The sequence below is a fragment of the Alosa alosa genome, chromosome 1 (genome assembly GCF_017589495.1).
Source record: "Alosa alosa isolate M-15738 ecotype Scorff River chromosome 1, AALO_Geno_1.1, whole genome shotgun sequence".
Classification (NCBI taxonomy): Eukaryota; Metazoa; Chordata; class Actinopteri; order Clupeiformes; family Clupeidae; genus Alosa; species Alosa alosa.
In genome coordinates this window covers 9691844-9709092 of record NC_063189.1, presented here as the reverse complement: position 1 = coordinate 9709092, position 17249 = coordinate 9691844, and the positions used below count along the sequence as shown (strand labels likewise).

Below are 17249 nucleotides of genomic sequence, written 5' to 3'. Positions count from 1 at the left end.
ACAGTATCAGATTGGTCAAGAATCAGGGGAAAACTCAGTCATTTGGGCTTGTCATGAATGCCATAGAGTAGAATAATAAATGTTATGAGGCTTGATTGCGGCTCCCAGTCATGTTGAAATTGAAGCCCATATGTAACCAAAAAGTTTTATGACTGGTGATAAGAAAGCATGTCAAAGTTGGTTGGGCTGAAATTTGCACTGTTTATTTAATGATTGTGCTTAATGCAAATTAGCAGTAAGATTTGCCGTTAGTTTTTCTCGATTACTTTGACCTGCTTGAAGAAAGTTTTCATTGGGTTCAGACATTTCTCACACCCTTTTGCAAAACAGTTAACACAGATCTCACTCAAAGACCCCAAACTCTATTGGTTTCCCTGTGCTAAACAAAAGGAAAACATCTATTCACAGGTGGTAGAGATTTCCTTGCATAAGAATCTCTGATACACCCATGTGAATCACCTTTGCACAATTTTTCAATCAGCAACTTTTTAAGACTTGTTTTGCACAAAGCACCCAGACATATTGGATCATGGTACTTCAATGGATTTGGTAGACATTGGGATGTTGATATGTACAAAGCGAATAGCCTTAGTCTATTGTACTTGTCATCAGATTCCCCAAGAAAGTATTGCAACTAATTTTAGTTTCCCCAAGAAAGTAAAGCTCCTAATGGGTACAGTAATGGCTGTTTGAGCAGTAGCATTGGTCTAGGGGAGTCTATGGGTTAACTGAAAGCTGAAGCAAACCTGGTGCCAATTATGTGTCTGGAGTACTACATATAGACAGGGCGGGTAAGTACACTGAGTCTAACCCTTACTGGAAGGAATACTGGAAATGTCTAATAGTTTTGATGTGTTCCGGCAAGCTAGCTCAATAGCCTACAAACTGATGCGAAATACTGTAGGTCATATGAGTAGGCTGCGTGCTCTGCCCTGTAGCGTGTGCGTGGCATGTGGATACCAGGTAGACTGTTCAGCTGATTGTTGACTGCACACTGTTGGAAGCAACAGGCGCGATTTGGAATGTCCCCATAATGAAGAGTTATCCAGAGCGACAAAGATAACGGAGTGTTTTCTTTCTTTTTTCTTTCAAAATTGATTTAAGATGGCTAGTTTTGGTCTTTTATTTATGCTTTGTTTTACTGGATGTCTCTGTCTTTCCCGTGGGACTGCAGAAATTTGCAGAGGAGCGCACTGTATTGGCGCGCACAACACACAATGCACGGGCGCGCAATGCTTAGGTCGCACAGGGACAAGTTCAAGTCAACTTGCCGCCGCATCGCGAGGTGGACCGCTGCAGAATAGGCATCAGCATGGTTATAACGATCCTGCATCTAGAGGACAGTCGGTTCGGTATACTATATACCCCCCACAGAATGGAGGAGAGAGATCACCTCGGCAAAACCCGAGGAGTATAACTGCCAAGGTGTATAATCCAGAATGTACTGAGGGGGACTGTGCAACTCCTAAAAGGCTTTCTCGAAATGACACTCAAGAATGTAAAGGTATTGAATGTAAATTGCCGCCCCGAATTCGTTCAAAGCCGAAACCACAGTCATGTGTTGGGGAACAGTGCTCAGCTACCGCCGGCTCCACAGGGGGAAGAGCCAGGTCCTCCGTGGTGCATTTACCGGACAGAGCTGCTCAATTCTTGGGGGAATTTTCAGATTTCACCTCAGATCTCGGATCTTCGTTTGGAATTCAGTTGACATGTGACGCCAAAGCAGGTAATTAAAATGAAACTAGTTTTATACATTGTTTCACAGCAAATAATATATATACACTACCGGTCAAAAGTTTGGGGTCATTTAGACATTTCTGTTCCACTCCATTATAGACAGAATACCAGTTTTTTTTAAATCAGGGCAGCAGTTTTCAGATTACATTATGTGCTTACATATGCAAAAGATTTCTCGACTGTTGTAGAAAGAAATGGCTGATCTTTAATGCAATGACATTGCCCATTATCAGCAACTATTCATCAATATATATATATATATATATATATATATATATATATATATATATATATATATATATATGCACACACACACACACACACACACACACATATATATATATATATATATATATATATATATATATATATATATTGTATTACATGTCCAGGATGACATATTTCAGTGTAATGGATGAAATTAAGTGTCTGTTGAGAGCCCGACTAGAAAAAACAAAGGATACTGCAAATTGTTGTTCTCCACTATGCAGTCCCTCCTTAACTTATTGAGGTCTTTTTCAACACTGGCTGATACCACTCCTTCATAACTATAAATCTGTCCACAGTCGACATACTTTCTCGACACTGCTCCTCCTCCACACAGCTGCCTTATGGGATATTAACTGTCTAGCCCCAACCCAACCCCCTGCTCTTCTTCTTCCACTGAACAGGCTCCAATGAGGTCCCGTCGGAGGACGCGCTGGTGCTACAGCTGCACATGGCTAAGGGCCAGGAGCGCCTGGTGGAGGAGCTGCGGGCGCAGCAGACGCAGGTGTCCGACCTGCAGAGCCGCCTCTCCGAGCAGCAGAGCATGCTGCTGGCCCAGCAGCAGGACGTTCTGGAGCAGCAGCGGCGCACGCAGCAGCTGCTGGAACAGGTCAAGGCCCAGTTCGGCCTGCTGCAGGACTCACTCAACCAGCTGTCCCTGCGCGCCGCCCACGCCGAGATGGGGGCCCACACCCTGGGCAGCAAGGGCCAGGAGCGGCCGCCTGCCCATGAGTCGTACGCGGTCCACAAGGTGGACATGGAAGCCAGCGTGATGGATGTGGGTCGGCCGCTGCTGGGGTGCCCGGCATGCACCGCGGACGAGTACTGCGACTTCAGCGGCGAGCGGCCGCACTGCGAGAGATGCACCGTGTGTCCACCCGGCTTCTTCCTGGTGGCCCAGTGCTCTACTCATGATGACCGCATATGCCAGGTACATCTCCTCTTCCTAGTTTGTCCTCACAATTACACTAGTTTGTCCTCACAAATAAAACTGGCTAAACGTTGGTTGGTTCTATTATTGGATATCTTGATAATATCTGTAGTATGTATGGTAAGCTATTGTATGTATGTTGACTATGTTACCTGTTTATACAGGATAGAGATGAATGCCTGGAAATAACAAACCTGTGTGGAGAGCAAAACCAGTGTCTCAACACTCCAGGTAAACAGCATTCTAATACTTTAAGTCATATGACCCCACTGACAATGTAATGACATGGTCATACCTTTCTTTCAATGATATACACTTGAGTGTTGTATTTAAAGTATAGTGTAGCTTTGTAAAACCATTCTGCCCAGTATTTAAGCCTATATCAAACAACAGCAGTTCATTTATTTTGGATTAGTTTCAATTTATTTGGCTGGTAAAAGCTGGATATGGCAGGACTTCTGCATGATCTACAACTTCTAAAACTAATGTAGAATAATGACTGGGGGCTTATGAAAACTGTCAGCTGATCTCTCTCTCTCTCTCTCTCTCTGTTTGTGTTGGCTAGGTGGGTTCAGGTGCCAGGGCATGTCGGAGCGTGAGGGCGCCGCGGGCCACTGTGGCCACGGCTACTACTACAGCTCGCACCTGCAGGAGTGCCAGGCCTGCTCCGACTGTGACCACAGCCCCGTGTCCGTGGCCTGCTCGGCAGTACGGGACACCGTCTGCTCCACATCCCCCGCCACCGAGGGTGCTAGCGGCGGCAGCGGTCATCTCTCGCTGTCCTGGGCCGGCAACGTTGTCCTGCCCCCGTCTGAGTCGGCGCATGGACACGCCTTTCCCAGCATGCAGCTGATGATCCAGGCACGTGGCGAGGGCTGCGGCGGTGAGCTGGTGGCGTGCGACGGCGGGCAGCTGCGCGTGCGGCAGCACGGCCTGGTGTGGGCCGACTACAACCTGGCCCTCAGGCATGGCTGCCGTAGCTTCGTGCAGGCCTGCCTGCGCCTCAACAGCAGCGGCGCCGACGGCGGCGTGGCGGACAGGGCTCAGCAGGACGAGGGTCGCGACCTGAGCGGTGTGCGCGTGGAGCAGCGCGAGGGCCGGGCCCTACAGAGCGCCAGCGTGAGTGCGGCCAGCGCGCTGGAGGCCGGTCAGACGCTGGGCCTGCTGCTGCGCTCCGCCAGCCACCACTGCAGCGCGGCGCCGGCCGGTGAACAGCTGCACCTCCACGCCGGCTCGGCGCCGCCGCTCAGCCTGCTGTGGCTGTCGCACGACACCGGCGCGGTAGCCATGACGGCGCAGGCTGTAGCCTCGGCACACTACCACACCAACTACCGGCCCACGTTCCGTGTGACGTCCGTGTCGGACCCGTACGTGTTGGCGCTGACGCACGACGAGCGGGGCGTGCGCTTCGCCGAGAGCGGCTCGCTGCGCTTCGTACTCCAGCAGGCGGTCTACTCCATGGGCCAGACGTGCGTGAGCGAGGGCTTCACGCTGCTGGCTTACGTGTCACGGAACGGCTCCAGCGCAGAGGTGGCGCGTGCCTCCCGCCACGGCGTGCACTACCGCGACACCTCCGTCTCGCTGTCGGCAGCGGCGACTGTCCACGCCGGCGACGCGCTCTCCTTCGAGATCCTGGCGCCGGCACAGTGCAACGTGCGCTACTTTGGCGACGGCTCGGGCATCAGCATGCTCAGCCTGCTGTGGGTGCCGCGCGCCACCTCTGCCTCGCTGGCCGCCGGTGTCTCCCCCAAGGGCCTGCCGTCCGGCGCCGTGCGCAACCGGGCGCTCCACTTCCACCAGACGTCGGCCCGCGCCGAACCCCTGGAGGTCAGCGGGGCCCAGGACGCTCACCCGCAGCGCGACCTGCTCTTCCACCGGGCCGGCTCGGCCAGCGTGGCCATGGAGCTGCGGCTCATCCACTCCTGCAGCCTGTTGCGGCTCACGCTGCACCGCCGGGCGTACGGGGAGAGTGCGGCGGGGGCCAAGAACGAGCCGCTGGCCCAGCAGGTGGCCGGCCAGATGCCTGAGGGCAGTCAGTGGGCCAACGTGGCACTGCGTGCCTCCTTCCAGGTGCACAACGGCACGGCGGTGTTTGTGACGGTGGACTGTGTGCACGGGCGGATCAACCAGATCGCCCACGAGTCAGGCAGCAGTAGCATGTCTGTGCTGTGGGTGGCTGCCTAGGCTGGGCTGCTCTGACTCTCCATGCCTCTCACAGGCACTTTTATAGGCTGGTTTTCCATTCATAGTCAAAAACATTAAAGGCAGTGTATAAATAAAAACTATTATGTCATTTTCAGAGATGAGTTTTATTTTTGTTTTCCTGTTGTTTTGTACTATTTTAATCAGGTTTCTCAATTAAGACAGTATTCAATTAGACTGATAGAAACATTTACTATGTGTATGAAATATTTTACACTCAAATATTTTACACTACAAGATTTTTTATTTAAATTCTACTGGCTTTGTGTGGTTTATTTATTTACATTACAGGCTTTATATTTCCAACCATTTTTTCCAACAAGATTATGACTATCATAAAAAAAATGCTGCTTTATAAAGCACGTCTGATTGCATGGCATGCTCTCTGAATGTATGCCATACGTGTATATTTTACATCAGTGCACTAATCTAAAAAACAGTGGATACCTGTGTTGTGTTGTTTGCATTTGGAGATGGTGATGTGGAATGGGATTTTGGCTGGGCATGTGAGGATTGCAGAGAGCAGATGTTTTGTATTAGACGCCATTTTCTAATTCTATCAGCCTCTGCATACCAAATGTAATTACTACTTCCAGAGGGCTTAATCCTGCCAGAGACAGTAAAATGTGTTTAAAAAAACAACCTGTTGTGTCAGCGTCTCCTGTTTTCAAATAAAGATGACTAATCACATTTAATGGAATCACGGCAGCTGTCAGAATGTTTTGTTTTGATTCTAATTGACAAGATGTGAAGCTTATTAATCTCTCTGTACTTCCCCATAAAGCTCTGATTCAGTAGGCTACCTGACTTGTTAAGGTGTATGAGTGTAAAAGTGAGACAACTTTATGTGAAATGTCTGGAGACCCATCTTTAACACAGTAGGGTTTAGCAGTAAGGTGTCTGGTCTGTGTTTCTCAGTGAGATATTTGAATATGCTGGCACAACATAGAAGGACTGCCAGTGTGAAGACACAGAAGTGGCCACAACTGCTCTCTGTCTGTGGGTGCCTGAATTGAACACAGGTGTCAAACACACACATACACAAATCGAAAAACACTAGAAGAGACACTCACATTTAGTCACACAAAAGTATTTGAGCCCAGATGTTTTGTATTGTAAAGCTGAAGATCCAGTTTTTAAAACATGGATTTCAAACAGTGTGGTGTGATGTTTCTGTTTTTCCTCGGTGGGTGTTACATGCCTGTCGTCTTTGCGAGGACAAGATCTCAGAAATAGGCAGGTAGGCCTATCCTTTCTATCTTAGCCTACCATACACTGTAGCCCTGCACCCACTGGAAACAAGGCTTACATAACTTGTGGCTGAAACTGAATAGATTAATACCCATTTGGTTTTGGTAATCTTCTAGGAAATAGGAAAAAGACCACTGGGCCTTAATGTTGAACCTAATAGGCTTTTAGGCACAGGCGTGAAGCAGCCCAACGCCTGCATGCAAAAGTCTCTCTGAAGTGAAGCCACATGTGATACATATGAAGTATTATGGGCCGCTTGGCTTACACGCATGATAGCAGGGCACTCAGAGACCACTCACCAATGTTTATACTGGGAAGGTACAGATTTTCATGGTCACAAAGTATTCCGTACAACCGCACAAGCTTCTCAGAAGGCAAATGTAAACGATCGTAAATTATGGCAACGTCTAAAAGAGGTCACGGCTCACCCATTGGTGACCTTGCACTGAGGCCCACATTAATACATCCCATAATACAACGCAGATGGACATGGAGGGAAATTATGCCGATCCCACCGCAGTAAATATTTAGCCCTGACAAAGATCGACACTAGAGGACTTGATGCAGTATGAAGACAATGAACCATTCAAATGCACTTGTTTGTCTTTAGCCATTAAGTCAGGGGTGTTCTGTTGATGGACTCCTCACTAAGATGTAATTTCACACTACGTTTCCCCTCCATCCTTTTAGCGTCAATAAGCTCAGGTTAATACATTGTTAAGCTGGCTGTGAGCATGTGGTTGTTTGGTTGCCCACTGTGAAGGCAGGGAGGAAACGATGAGTGAACAACAGGCAGGACCTGAGTTGCATTATGAACACCATGTGCAATCCAGTTCGTTGTGCAATTCCTCTCCGTGCCCCATGTGTCGGGCTCTTAGCGGAATTTGCCCAGAGAGGAATATTGTGGTGCTATTTCTGTGCTAGATAACTAATCCCAGAGGAGAGAGTGAAAAAAGTGATAAAGGGGAAAAACAGATTTGAACAGTTCCAGAAAAGAGCAGGCGTTTCATGCGAATCTATCCAGGCCCTGACGTCCTGCGGGTTTAGAGGCGGACAGTCGAGTGAAGTGGAGTGTAGGTAACGTATGGTCTCCACATGTGCATGGTCCATAACACAGTAGTTACAACTACTCACGCTCATAGACACCACAGTATAATGTGCCTCTGATGAGGGTAGCTGACGGGACTCATGGTTGCTTGTGTTACCCATGTTTCAACTTCGAGGTCAGCATGATAGGGAGCCCTCAGGAAGAGTTGTTTCAGTGACATGGCTGCAGCTGGGGTGACGCTACTGTTCTGTTTTTAGGACCAACACCTGGAAGTCCTTCATATGAAGATGCACTGCTATGCATTCCTAAACTGTGGAGTACGACCAGATGGATCTATTTCACGGTTTGGACTTCTTCCATCCAGCCTGACCATCACTGAGAGGAATCTCATCAATGACAGTGACTGCAGCTGTAAATGGGTCTGATGTTAATGGGGTTTACATTTGTTGGGTCCAACTTGCAGTATGCAGTATTTTAAATAGTTTTTTTTGTTTTTAATATAAGCATTACTTTACATTAAACAATCCCTTTAACAACATTATTGTAGGCCGATTTCATCTACCCTGCCCCACACATCAAACATACCATAATAGACTGGTTATAATATTGAACACTAAATATAATCATCCTGGTTATTCTGGCAGTGTGATAAAAAGGCGACAGGTATCTCTATACGTTGTGTATTATACACATCTTGTGTTCCTGAGTCTTTTTAGAAAATGTGTAGGCCTACAATTTTAAGAGGCTGGTATCACCTAGTTCAATTAGTGAAATCACCTGTGTTAAGTGCGTACTTAGAACCAATACATTTTTAGTGTAGTTTAGATAATGCATATGGAGTGGGTGAAAAAAATAAATGTATAAATAAAATGGATGACAGCGCCATCTAGAGACTGAAAAGTTACCCTTATATGTCTTGTCGCCTCTACTACAACAAAGTTTTAGTGAAATGCCATGCTTTTAAGTGAAATGCCATTCTAGCACATTGGTTACATTTCCTCTGTAGATTATTCTTTGAAGATTGCTGTACAAGAACAGTTAACTGAAAAGAGCATAGATGAGTGGATTTGATTAATCTTATAGTTGAGTTTATTTCGTTTAGTTTTAATTCATATTTTCACATCCCATTTCACACAGCAATAACATAATAGTACCTAGTAGCCTAAACTCCCAGTCAAGCCTGCCTGTTTGCATGTTAATCAGATAGCCTACTGTGTAATTTCTCATACAGTTACATAACTTGAAACTTACATTCTGGTGTTATGGTGTGAAAGGCTAGTGTTTATATATTATAATTGCGTCGGTATATGGATTTACAGCAACAAAGCAGTGTTTATTTTTTTTTTAATGACATGCATACACAGTATAACTAATGATAAATTAAGCAGAGGCATACTGCAGATTCCTCCTTCTGCAATTTCTTCACAAGTTAAAACAAGCACCTGAATACCTTTATATTTAACAAAAGTTGAAGCCTAAGATTCGAAGCCTAAGTTCTTAAAGTGAGTTTATTTCCAGTAGTGTGTTAAAATAGACTACACATGGTTTTATTAATAAATTATATTATAAATATAATAAATATAATACAATTTATTATAAATATAATAAAATATCTGGTAAAGTGTTGAGTTTCTAACTAGTCCCATTTAAACAACAGTACACAATCACGTGGTCCTGTCGAAGAGAAGGCAGTAGGTTTGCCTTCTGTTGGTTGGCAGGAGCTGAGAGTAGGCCAGCTGGTGTGGCAGCTTGGCCGTCTGCGTGGCCGTCTCTCAGTGGAGGAGCTCCATCAGCAGACGCTTGAAGTCGCCGCCGCAGTCAGAGCTCAGCGCGTCCTTCAGAGTCACATCATACTTTTCCAGGTACATGTCTTTGATGGTCTCCAGATCAATCTAACAGGCAATCAGGTAAATCAAGCAAACCAGCAAAAAACAATTATTACACATAAGGAAAGTAAAAAAAAACAATTAAAGGAAAGCTTTAAAAACAATTATTAGGCCTTACAGATAAGGAAAGTTGGTTTCAGACTGTAAATACAGTACAATACCAGTGACATACAGCTGTACTTACTATACAGTGAGTGTATGTATAGTATTATGTATGCAATATTCTGTATACAGCTAATTTCTGAGAGAAACATTTTACAGAATTTCCCTGCGTCAATTGATCCATTCTCTTTTTTTTTTTAAACCGCTGCTCCAAGCAGTGTCGAACATGAACTCAAACACATGAGACGAGTTAAGTTGCGAAAGACTCAAGCAGGAAAGCCCCCTCACACATGGAAGCACTCCATAACCCTTGGTTGTGAGGACCAGTGTGGCTGGTGGAGATACATCAGCCCTGTCACCTGAACCACAGACGCTCATAGCCTGCCGTACCTCGGAGCGGGCCACAATAATGCGGATGAGTATGTTCTCGTCAGTACCAGCTCCCTTCACGGCAGCGTTCAGTCGGCGAGCGAAGTACAGCTGGGGGTTTTTGGCACAGCGCACTGACAACAGCATAGAAAGATTTATTATTGATGAGTGGTGTGTTGTCTGGGTCCAAGTTGTTTTGTCATGGAATAAAAAAACGCAACAAACTGTACTTTCAGAGTGCACTGCAAAAAATCTAGCCAGGTGTTATTAATCTTAAAGTAAGATCAAAAAATCTATTTGGTATTGTTTTTTAGTATGAAGAGACTTACCTAGCACTCTCTTGAAAGATCATTTGGTAACACTTTACTTGACAGTATCGACAAAAGAGTGACATGACACTGTCATGAACACATGACAATGTCATGACACATGAACCCTAACCCTAATCCTAACCCTAACCTGTTATGATAAAAACCGAATGACACTTAATGACAAAAGCGTTGTCATAAACGTTTATGACTTGTTTATGACACATTCATGACAGTGTCATGTCACTCTTATGTCGATACTGTCAAGTAAAGTGTAACCGATCATTTTTACTTAAGAAGACTGACTTATTTTAAGGAGTCTTATCAAGATAAATGTATTCAATGCACTGGCAGACAAATTTGCTTGTTTTAGGACAAATTTGCTTAATGCACTGGCAGACCAATTTCCTTGTTTTCAGGATGAGATGCCTTAAAAGCAGGGCCCGAATTATCTTTTTGTCTTTAAGGGGGTCTCTCTATCTCATAAAAAGTTGGCACACCCCGTGCATAGCCTAACAAGGCGATACAATTAAATAGCTATAGGCGCGAGTGGCGCTTTTGCGCAGTAGCCTATATGCGCCCGATAGGCCTACACACACGCACACAATAGAGATTCTTCTTAGAAATGGATTACTTTTAATTCATTTCAACATATTATTGATTGTAATATTCCATATTTAATTTCAATTTCACAATACAAAGATAGACTAAAGGATTTACTCTGAGTGCCATTTTCAATTTCACAACGGTAGGCTAACTCATTTGAACCAGACCACTGTCTCAGATAGGCTATCCTCAGTGTCAAACACAATAATGCATGTAGTATAACTTATACACAAGGAAAATGCACTAACTGGCAGAAAATAATAAAGCCATTGCAGCCAAACTATGTTCTAGTATTATAGGCTAATGTGCACATAGTAACAACACCTGGGCGTTCAGTCGTCTCGTGTGTTGAACCGTGGGAATAAATAGACGAACAATTTTGGAATTTGCACTGAGATGTTGTCGGGTATTGAATAGGCTATTCCGCCATCAGAGATTGCTAACAGGTGTTTCAAAATATCTGGGAACTTTCCGGAGCTCTGAATGACAGAGGATAGCTACAGATCAGTTCACAGAATCATTGAAGTTATAGCTGCATTACGGGCCATAATGTATGCCTTTGTTAATCAACATAGAAGAGGTAAGGCGCAAGTTCAACAGCAAACAGGACTTTTCCGCACGTATCAACCCATGTAGGCTAGCCCAATCGTACGACGGAGTATTAGGGCCACACATGAAGTAAAAAAATATTTTTGCCATGACGAGATTAAACTCAACATGTCGACTTTAAAGTCGCCATGTCAACATTAAACTCGACATTTCGAGAATAAAGTTGAAATGTAATATCGACTTTAATCTTGACGTATCGACTTTAATGTCGCCATGTCGACATTAAACTCAACATTTCGAGAATAAAGTTGAAATATCATGTCGACTTTAATCTCGACGTGTCGACATTAAACTCAACATTTTGAGAATAAAGTTAGTTTGGAGAGAGAACGACCGCTCGGGACGATTGAAAGGGAGGACGAATGAAACAATGCAACAAGTGCAACAATGATTCAGAGTGTTCGAGTGCAACAATGATTAGACATAGGCCTATATCATGTGGACAAAACATAGAACATATTAACCTACGTTGCTCAGCCAAATACTTTGCTGTTAGGTCCTTATCACGGAGTTACAGGCGATAAATGCGATGGTCAAAAGTAGCCTAAAGGTCATAGCGGTTTATTTATTTATTGTAGGCCTATTATTAAAGTGTTGTTATAAACATTTAGTTGTTGCATCTAAATGTTCAACTTCATGCTTATGCACTAGAGGCATACTAGGCGCTCTCCCCAATCCTAGACTTTCACGTTGCTTGTTTGTAATGGACGCAAAACAGCCCATTGCTGAATGTCTATGGAGGGACGAATGAAGCTGTCCTCCCGACCACCCCATGTAGGCTAGTAGCCTACTTGCACACATATGCACACAACGTGCATAAATGAAGTGCATGCACACATATTCTCTCACGGGATCAAAATAGTATATATGCTTAAGCTATAGGCCTACCTGTGTTTCTAGCCTCCTATAGGCTACGTATTGCAGGTGAGACATGGAAAAGCAGTTTTAGAAAAATGAGTTTTGCCATGTTATCCTATGGAGAGTGACGCCCGTGGGTCATCAAGGGCAGTTATTTGGATGTGCAGTAGCCTTAACCACGTAAAACAGAGTGAAATAACATTTTGTATAGAAACATTATATCATTGGATACATATATTTTTCTAACTATTTAGCCTAAACGGCATTGTATTTCCATAACCGCGAGACAGCACTTCACCATGACGGCAATGATAGTTAACAGACAAGACGCAATCTATCTGAATATCTGCAATCTATCTGAAATAACACCTATTTGAAGCCCATTTTTCATGTAACATATTGTGTATTAGTGTAGGCTACATAGCTTAAACTGTGAGGCTATGTTTAAACAGTAGGGCCTATTGCGAGTTTAATGTCAGCATGTCGACTTTAAAGTCGACACGTCGAGATTAAAGTCGAAATTGATATTTCAACTTTATTCTCGAAATGTCGAGTTTAATGTCGACATGTCGACTTTAAAGTCAACATGTCGAGTTTAATCTCGCCATGGCAAAAATATTTTTTCTCTTCATGTGTGGCCCTAATACTCCGTCGTACAATCGATCGTATGCGATTTGCTCATATACCGGTAGTCTAGTGGTGTGGTGGTGAAGTGTCATCATGCTGCGTTCAAGAGCGTAGGTCTACGTCCCGTAGTAGCCTATATTTTAATTTCACGTCTGTAATGGTAAGAGATCGCACAGGGATAGATAATGAGCGGTTGTTTAAGATTAAATTACAATGCCAGACACCTTCAGATATCAGAGACCCCCTCAGATTTTTGACTTTGTTGCTTTCATGGGAGCCAATCCTCACTCTATGGGAGCTCGGCTCCCTCTGGCTCCCACATAATTCGAGCACTGCTTAAAAGTCAAACTCATCTTAAATTAAGTCAAATGATTTTTACAAGAAAGTGCTAGGTAAGTCTATTTACACTGAAAACAATAGGACCAACTAGATTTTTTGATCTTGATAACTTGTTTAGATTTTATTAGACGAGTAATCTTTACAGTGGTTAGTTTTACATATATTATATTTTTTGCTCACTGGGGTCTTTCTGGCTGAACATTAATGATGTACAGTAAGTAAGACATCTACCAAGAGACATTACAGAGCCTTCAGAGGGACTCACCAAGGGTGATATAGCAGTCCTTTAACGTCCCAGTGGCCTCACTCTCTATGGAGTCCAGGATGTCAGTGCCACAGAGCTGGACCGACACAGAAACACCAGGGCTAAACATCTGATCACATCAAGCCAATAAAGAATGCCAAAATAGTGCATTCGAATATGGAAGATTATTGTCTTTATTTGAAAGAGGCTTTCCTAGTCTATTGTGTAATACCTGTTTGCAATATTTACATGTAGTTTCATTTATAGTTCATATTTAGTTGTTCATTTGTGGCACAAGAGAGACTGATGGTGTGATTTTGTCTAGGCTATGAAAAGTCCTTTGGGACATCATGAACTGTCTGTGAACCTACTGATGCATAGGACTTGAATGTGGCTTGGAGTTGCAGGTGGTTCCTGTGTGTGAGGATGTGGGTGAAGGTGGACTCTTCTGTCCCAAACCGGCCCTCTCCAGCCTTGAGGGGGGAGAAAGAGAGAGAGAGAGCATGTCTTACAATTTGCATTTTAAACAGTTCCCAACTACCTCATTCTGGTCTGGCACTTATTCAGATAATGATGTTCTAGGAAAACAAATCTCCAAGAGGTTGTTTAGGTGAATCTGGCAAATAGGACTTGGCTTGAATTTGTAAAACAAGCCTGCAGGAAATCAAAGACTTTGGAGATGTTAGGCCCATTCTGTGCCAGTGTCTTGTTTTAAAAATATTAAGTTGCACATGCAGAGTAGTAAACATAACTCTTACAAAGACAGTAATCATACCTCGATTAATGCTGCTGCATCTTTCTGAGCTAAGCCCTCATCCACCTCATAGTTTTCGTCCCGGTTGGCCTGGTGGTGAAGAGAAAAGATTAACAACCTTAATAGAGACAGAAAAGAGCTGTTGGTGTTCGCTAACATCAGCTGTCACCACACAGTACAGAAAAGAAGGTAGCTGAAATGGACACCCATTGATACATCACTGCTACCGGAAATTATTTTCCAGTCAGGATGGATTTCTCCAGGACAGAAATAATGCTTCATAATAATCATAGTGGGAAACATAGGGCAGGACATGACTCACACATCTTTCAAAGACGGAGGAAACAGGATGGGCGTGAAAGCTGGGCAAAAATGACCCAGACTCTGCCAGAACACTTATCACCTACAAATACCCACTCTGGAGAGCAGTGGACCACAATACACTTTACTAATAACTCCACACATGTGCTGAATAGAAATAAAGGAATATAAAACTCTTTATACGTTTACCTGAAGGAGAGAGGTCAGCAGGTTCTTCACATCTCCACTAGTGTCACCCTCAATGTCAGACTCCAAGTCACGCCCGTTTACTGGTTTAGGGGATTTAGAGAAGCACAGACATATGAATGGGATTACTCCATTATTTAGAATGAATTCAGAGACCATAACTATTACTGTACTATCAACTCCTTACACATACCTTTAGTGTAGGCCTTTTTCAGGTTTATGATATCCTATTTTAAAATAGATAAGAGTAATATCATTAATAAGATAATAACATATTGGACGGCTACAAATGTTGTAGAACTGATCAATATTATGCATTTTGTCAACACTTCCAGTGTCATACTGTACATCTATGTTCTTCAATGTCATGATTGCACATCGATTCTCAGGTTTCATATGCTATTTAAGCCTATAACCAAGAAATTCAATAGACGTCAATCTCACACAACTTTACAGCGCTAAGAAAGGCAGTTTTCACATTAAAAAGACAGTTTTCACATTAAAAGGCATGTGCTTTCTCACAGTCTAATAACATCTGAGTCCAATTCAGCCTTCCATGTAATGACCATTTACATAATTAACGCTGCTAAACTCTCTGCACTAAGAAAGCCCTCACTAAATGCTGTAATGAATTGTTTGAAGGAGAATTGAGAGGAGTTGTTTCTACTGAATCTGCATGCTGTTGTTGCAAGGTGGCTGTGATGCTGTTGACCTGGTTGCTGCTGGTGCACAGGATCTCCACCAGCACGTCCTCGTCAGTGCCCGCCCCCTTCATGGCCTTGCGGAGCTCCTTGGCGGCGTAGACAGGCGGAGGGTCCAGCATGGCAATGATGGCTTTTTCAAAGCTGCCCGTTAGCTCGCCCTTCAGAACCTTCTCCAGCTCCTGAGGGGAAATTACACAGAGGGCACACAAGCAACATCCCCTTTCAACACCAGTGGTATGAAGCCCTTCATCCTACAGCTTTATATTGATATAATATGACACTGAATGATTGTTTGACACTGGCCTGGAGTGAAACTTCATCAGAAATATCCATTCATTTATAACTGACTCATCGAACACTATGCTGTGTATAATTCCGATGACAAAAGTCAGTGCTGAGCAGATACTTGGAAGTTCTCTGTAAGGTGTCATCTATATCTGTCATATCTAATATCTTTTAGAAACTTCTGTTCTATTGCAAGGGTGTAGGTGTTCCTGGTAAGCTTATTTAATTGCCTGTCTCAGACTTAGGCATATCAACACAGCTTGTACCACTAAGCCCTCAATCTATTCTCAGACACACCATGAATTTCGAAATCAGTATTGCGTGTAATAAAGCACTGCGCTGACTGCATTAACACCCACACAAATCCAAGCAGAAATAACACCATACTTACATTGTGAAATTTTTCAAAATAGGCTTGCTTAATTTCCAACCTCTGGGCAGCAGACCGGTTGGCTAAAATTAAAATTATGGCCTCTTCATCTGTCCCTGTGAAGTGACCAGGCAATTGTTACAGTGTCAAGGAGATGGATTCTGTGACCGGAATGTCAGTCACTTGCAAGTAGAGTTTATTTAGGCTACTTCAAATTATCGAACATGGAACACAGTGGGTTTGGTTTCAGGACATATTAGTCTATCTTTGCAACATTAAATGTGTGAAGTGTGTTGACATGTCCTGCTAAAATAGGCTACAAACTTACCCAAACCTGTGCAGGCTTTGCGTATGCCGTTGATATCAGACATCACATCAAAGTCTGCATAAGGAACAACGGTGGGCTGAAATAAAAGATCATCCAATACTAAATATTTACACAATATTTCAAAATGGCATTTCATTCAAACATTTCCCTGTACAGATTACGTCCTACTAATCCCTCAATACACTGTCCCTTCGGCCTCTGCTGCTGAAACACATCAGTCAAGAAGGACTGGTGCAGTCGGGACATTCAGCATATACATTCCCCCAGCAGTCGGTGAATCCGAGAGCATCATGCTGAACAGTTAAACATTTCAAGAATTGTCATCGCCTAGAAATAATGAAGTGAGAAGGCCAGCCGTCTTTGATACCAAAAACTATAGCTTAAGCCTGGTAATAAATTTAACACCACAGAATTGCACATAAAAAATCTTCTGAACGGTCATCTCTCTCTCTCTCTCTCTCTCTCTCTCTCTCTCTCTCTCTCTCTCTCTCTCTCTCTCCACTTGCCTCCTGTGTTTCTCCACTGTCCCGTCGACATGAAAGCAAAAAACTGCAGAAACTTTAAAAAGATCAACTGAACAAAAACAACCTGTCAGCACTAGATAACACAGGAATTTTAAAATTATCTTAAAATTATCTCACTCACTTGAACGTTTCCCATTTTCAATTTCAGCAGTGTTTATTATTAAGTCTGTGTGATGTCTGTGATGTCCTGTTGACTCCCAGATCTTAATAGGCTCGTTGCACCCTGGCCCACTCCTGTCATCCACCGCATCAGTGACGTCATGCAAGCTAATTATAGGTGGAGACCAGGTTGCACAAGTTGCATAGCACAGAATGTGTAGGCTATGTGCTCCAACATTTCTTCACAATGTGTTCTATTAACACTCAACTATTTACATACACTATATTTTTTAT

At 43.7% G+C, this 17249-nt stretch overlaps 1 protein-coding gene across 1 annotated transcript; it reads right to left on the bottom strand.

The window, feature by feature from the left end:
* Nucleotides 1-9065: 9065 nt before the first annotated feature.
* Nucleotides 9066-16992, bottom strand: LOC125304831 (annexin A13-like). The gene is made up of 11 exons (XM_048259342.1): nt 16978-16992; nt 16333-16408; nt 16026-16120; nt 15358-15528; nt 14839-14872; nt 14649-14728; nt 14160-14228; nt 13756-13857; nt 13406-13481; nt 9815-9927; nt 9066-9328 (listed from the first exon to the last, which is right to left on the bottom strand). Exons 1-11 carry the CDS (start codon nt 16990-16992, stop codon nt 9209-9211), a joined length of 951 nt encoding a protein of 316 aa, XP_048115299.1. The 3' UTR covers nt 9066-9208.
* Between the last annotated feature and the right edge of the window lie 257 nt (nt 16993-17249).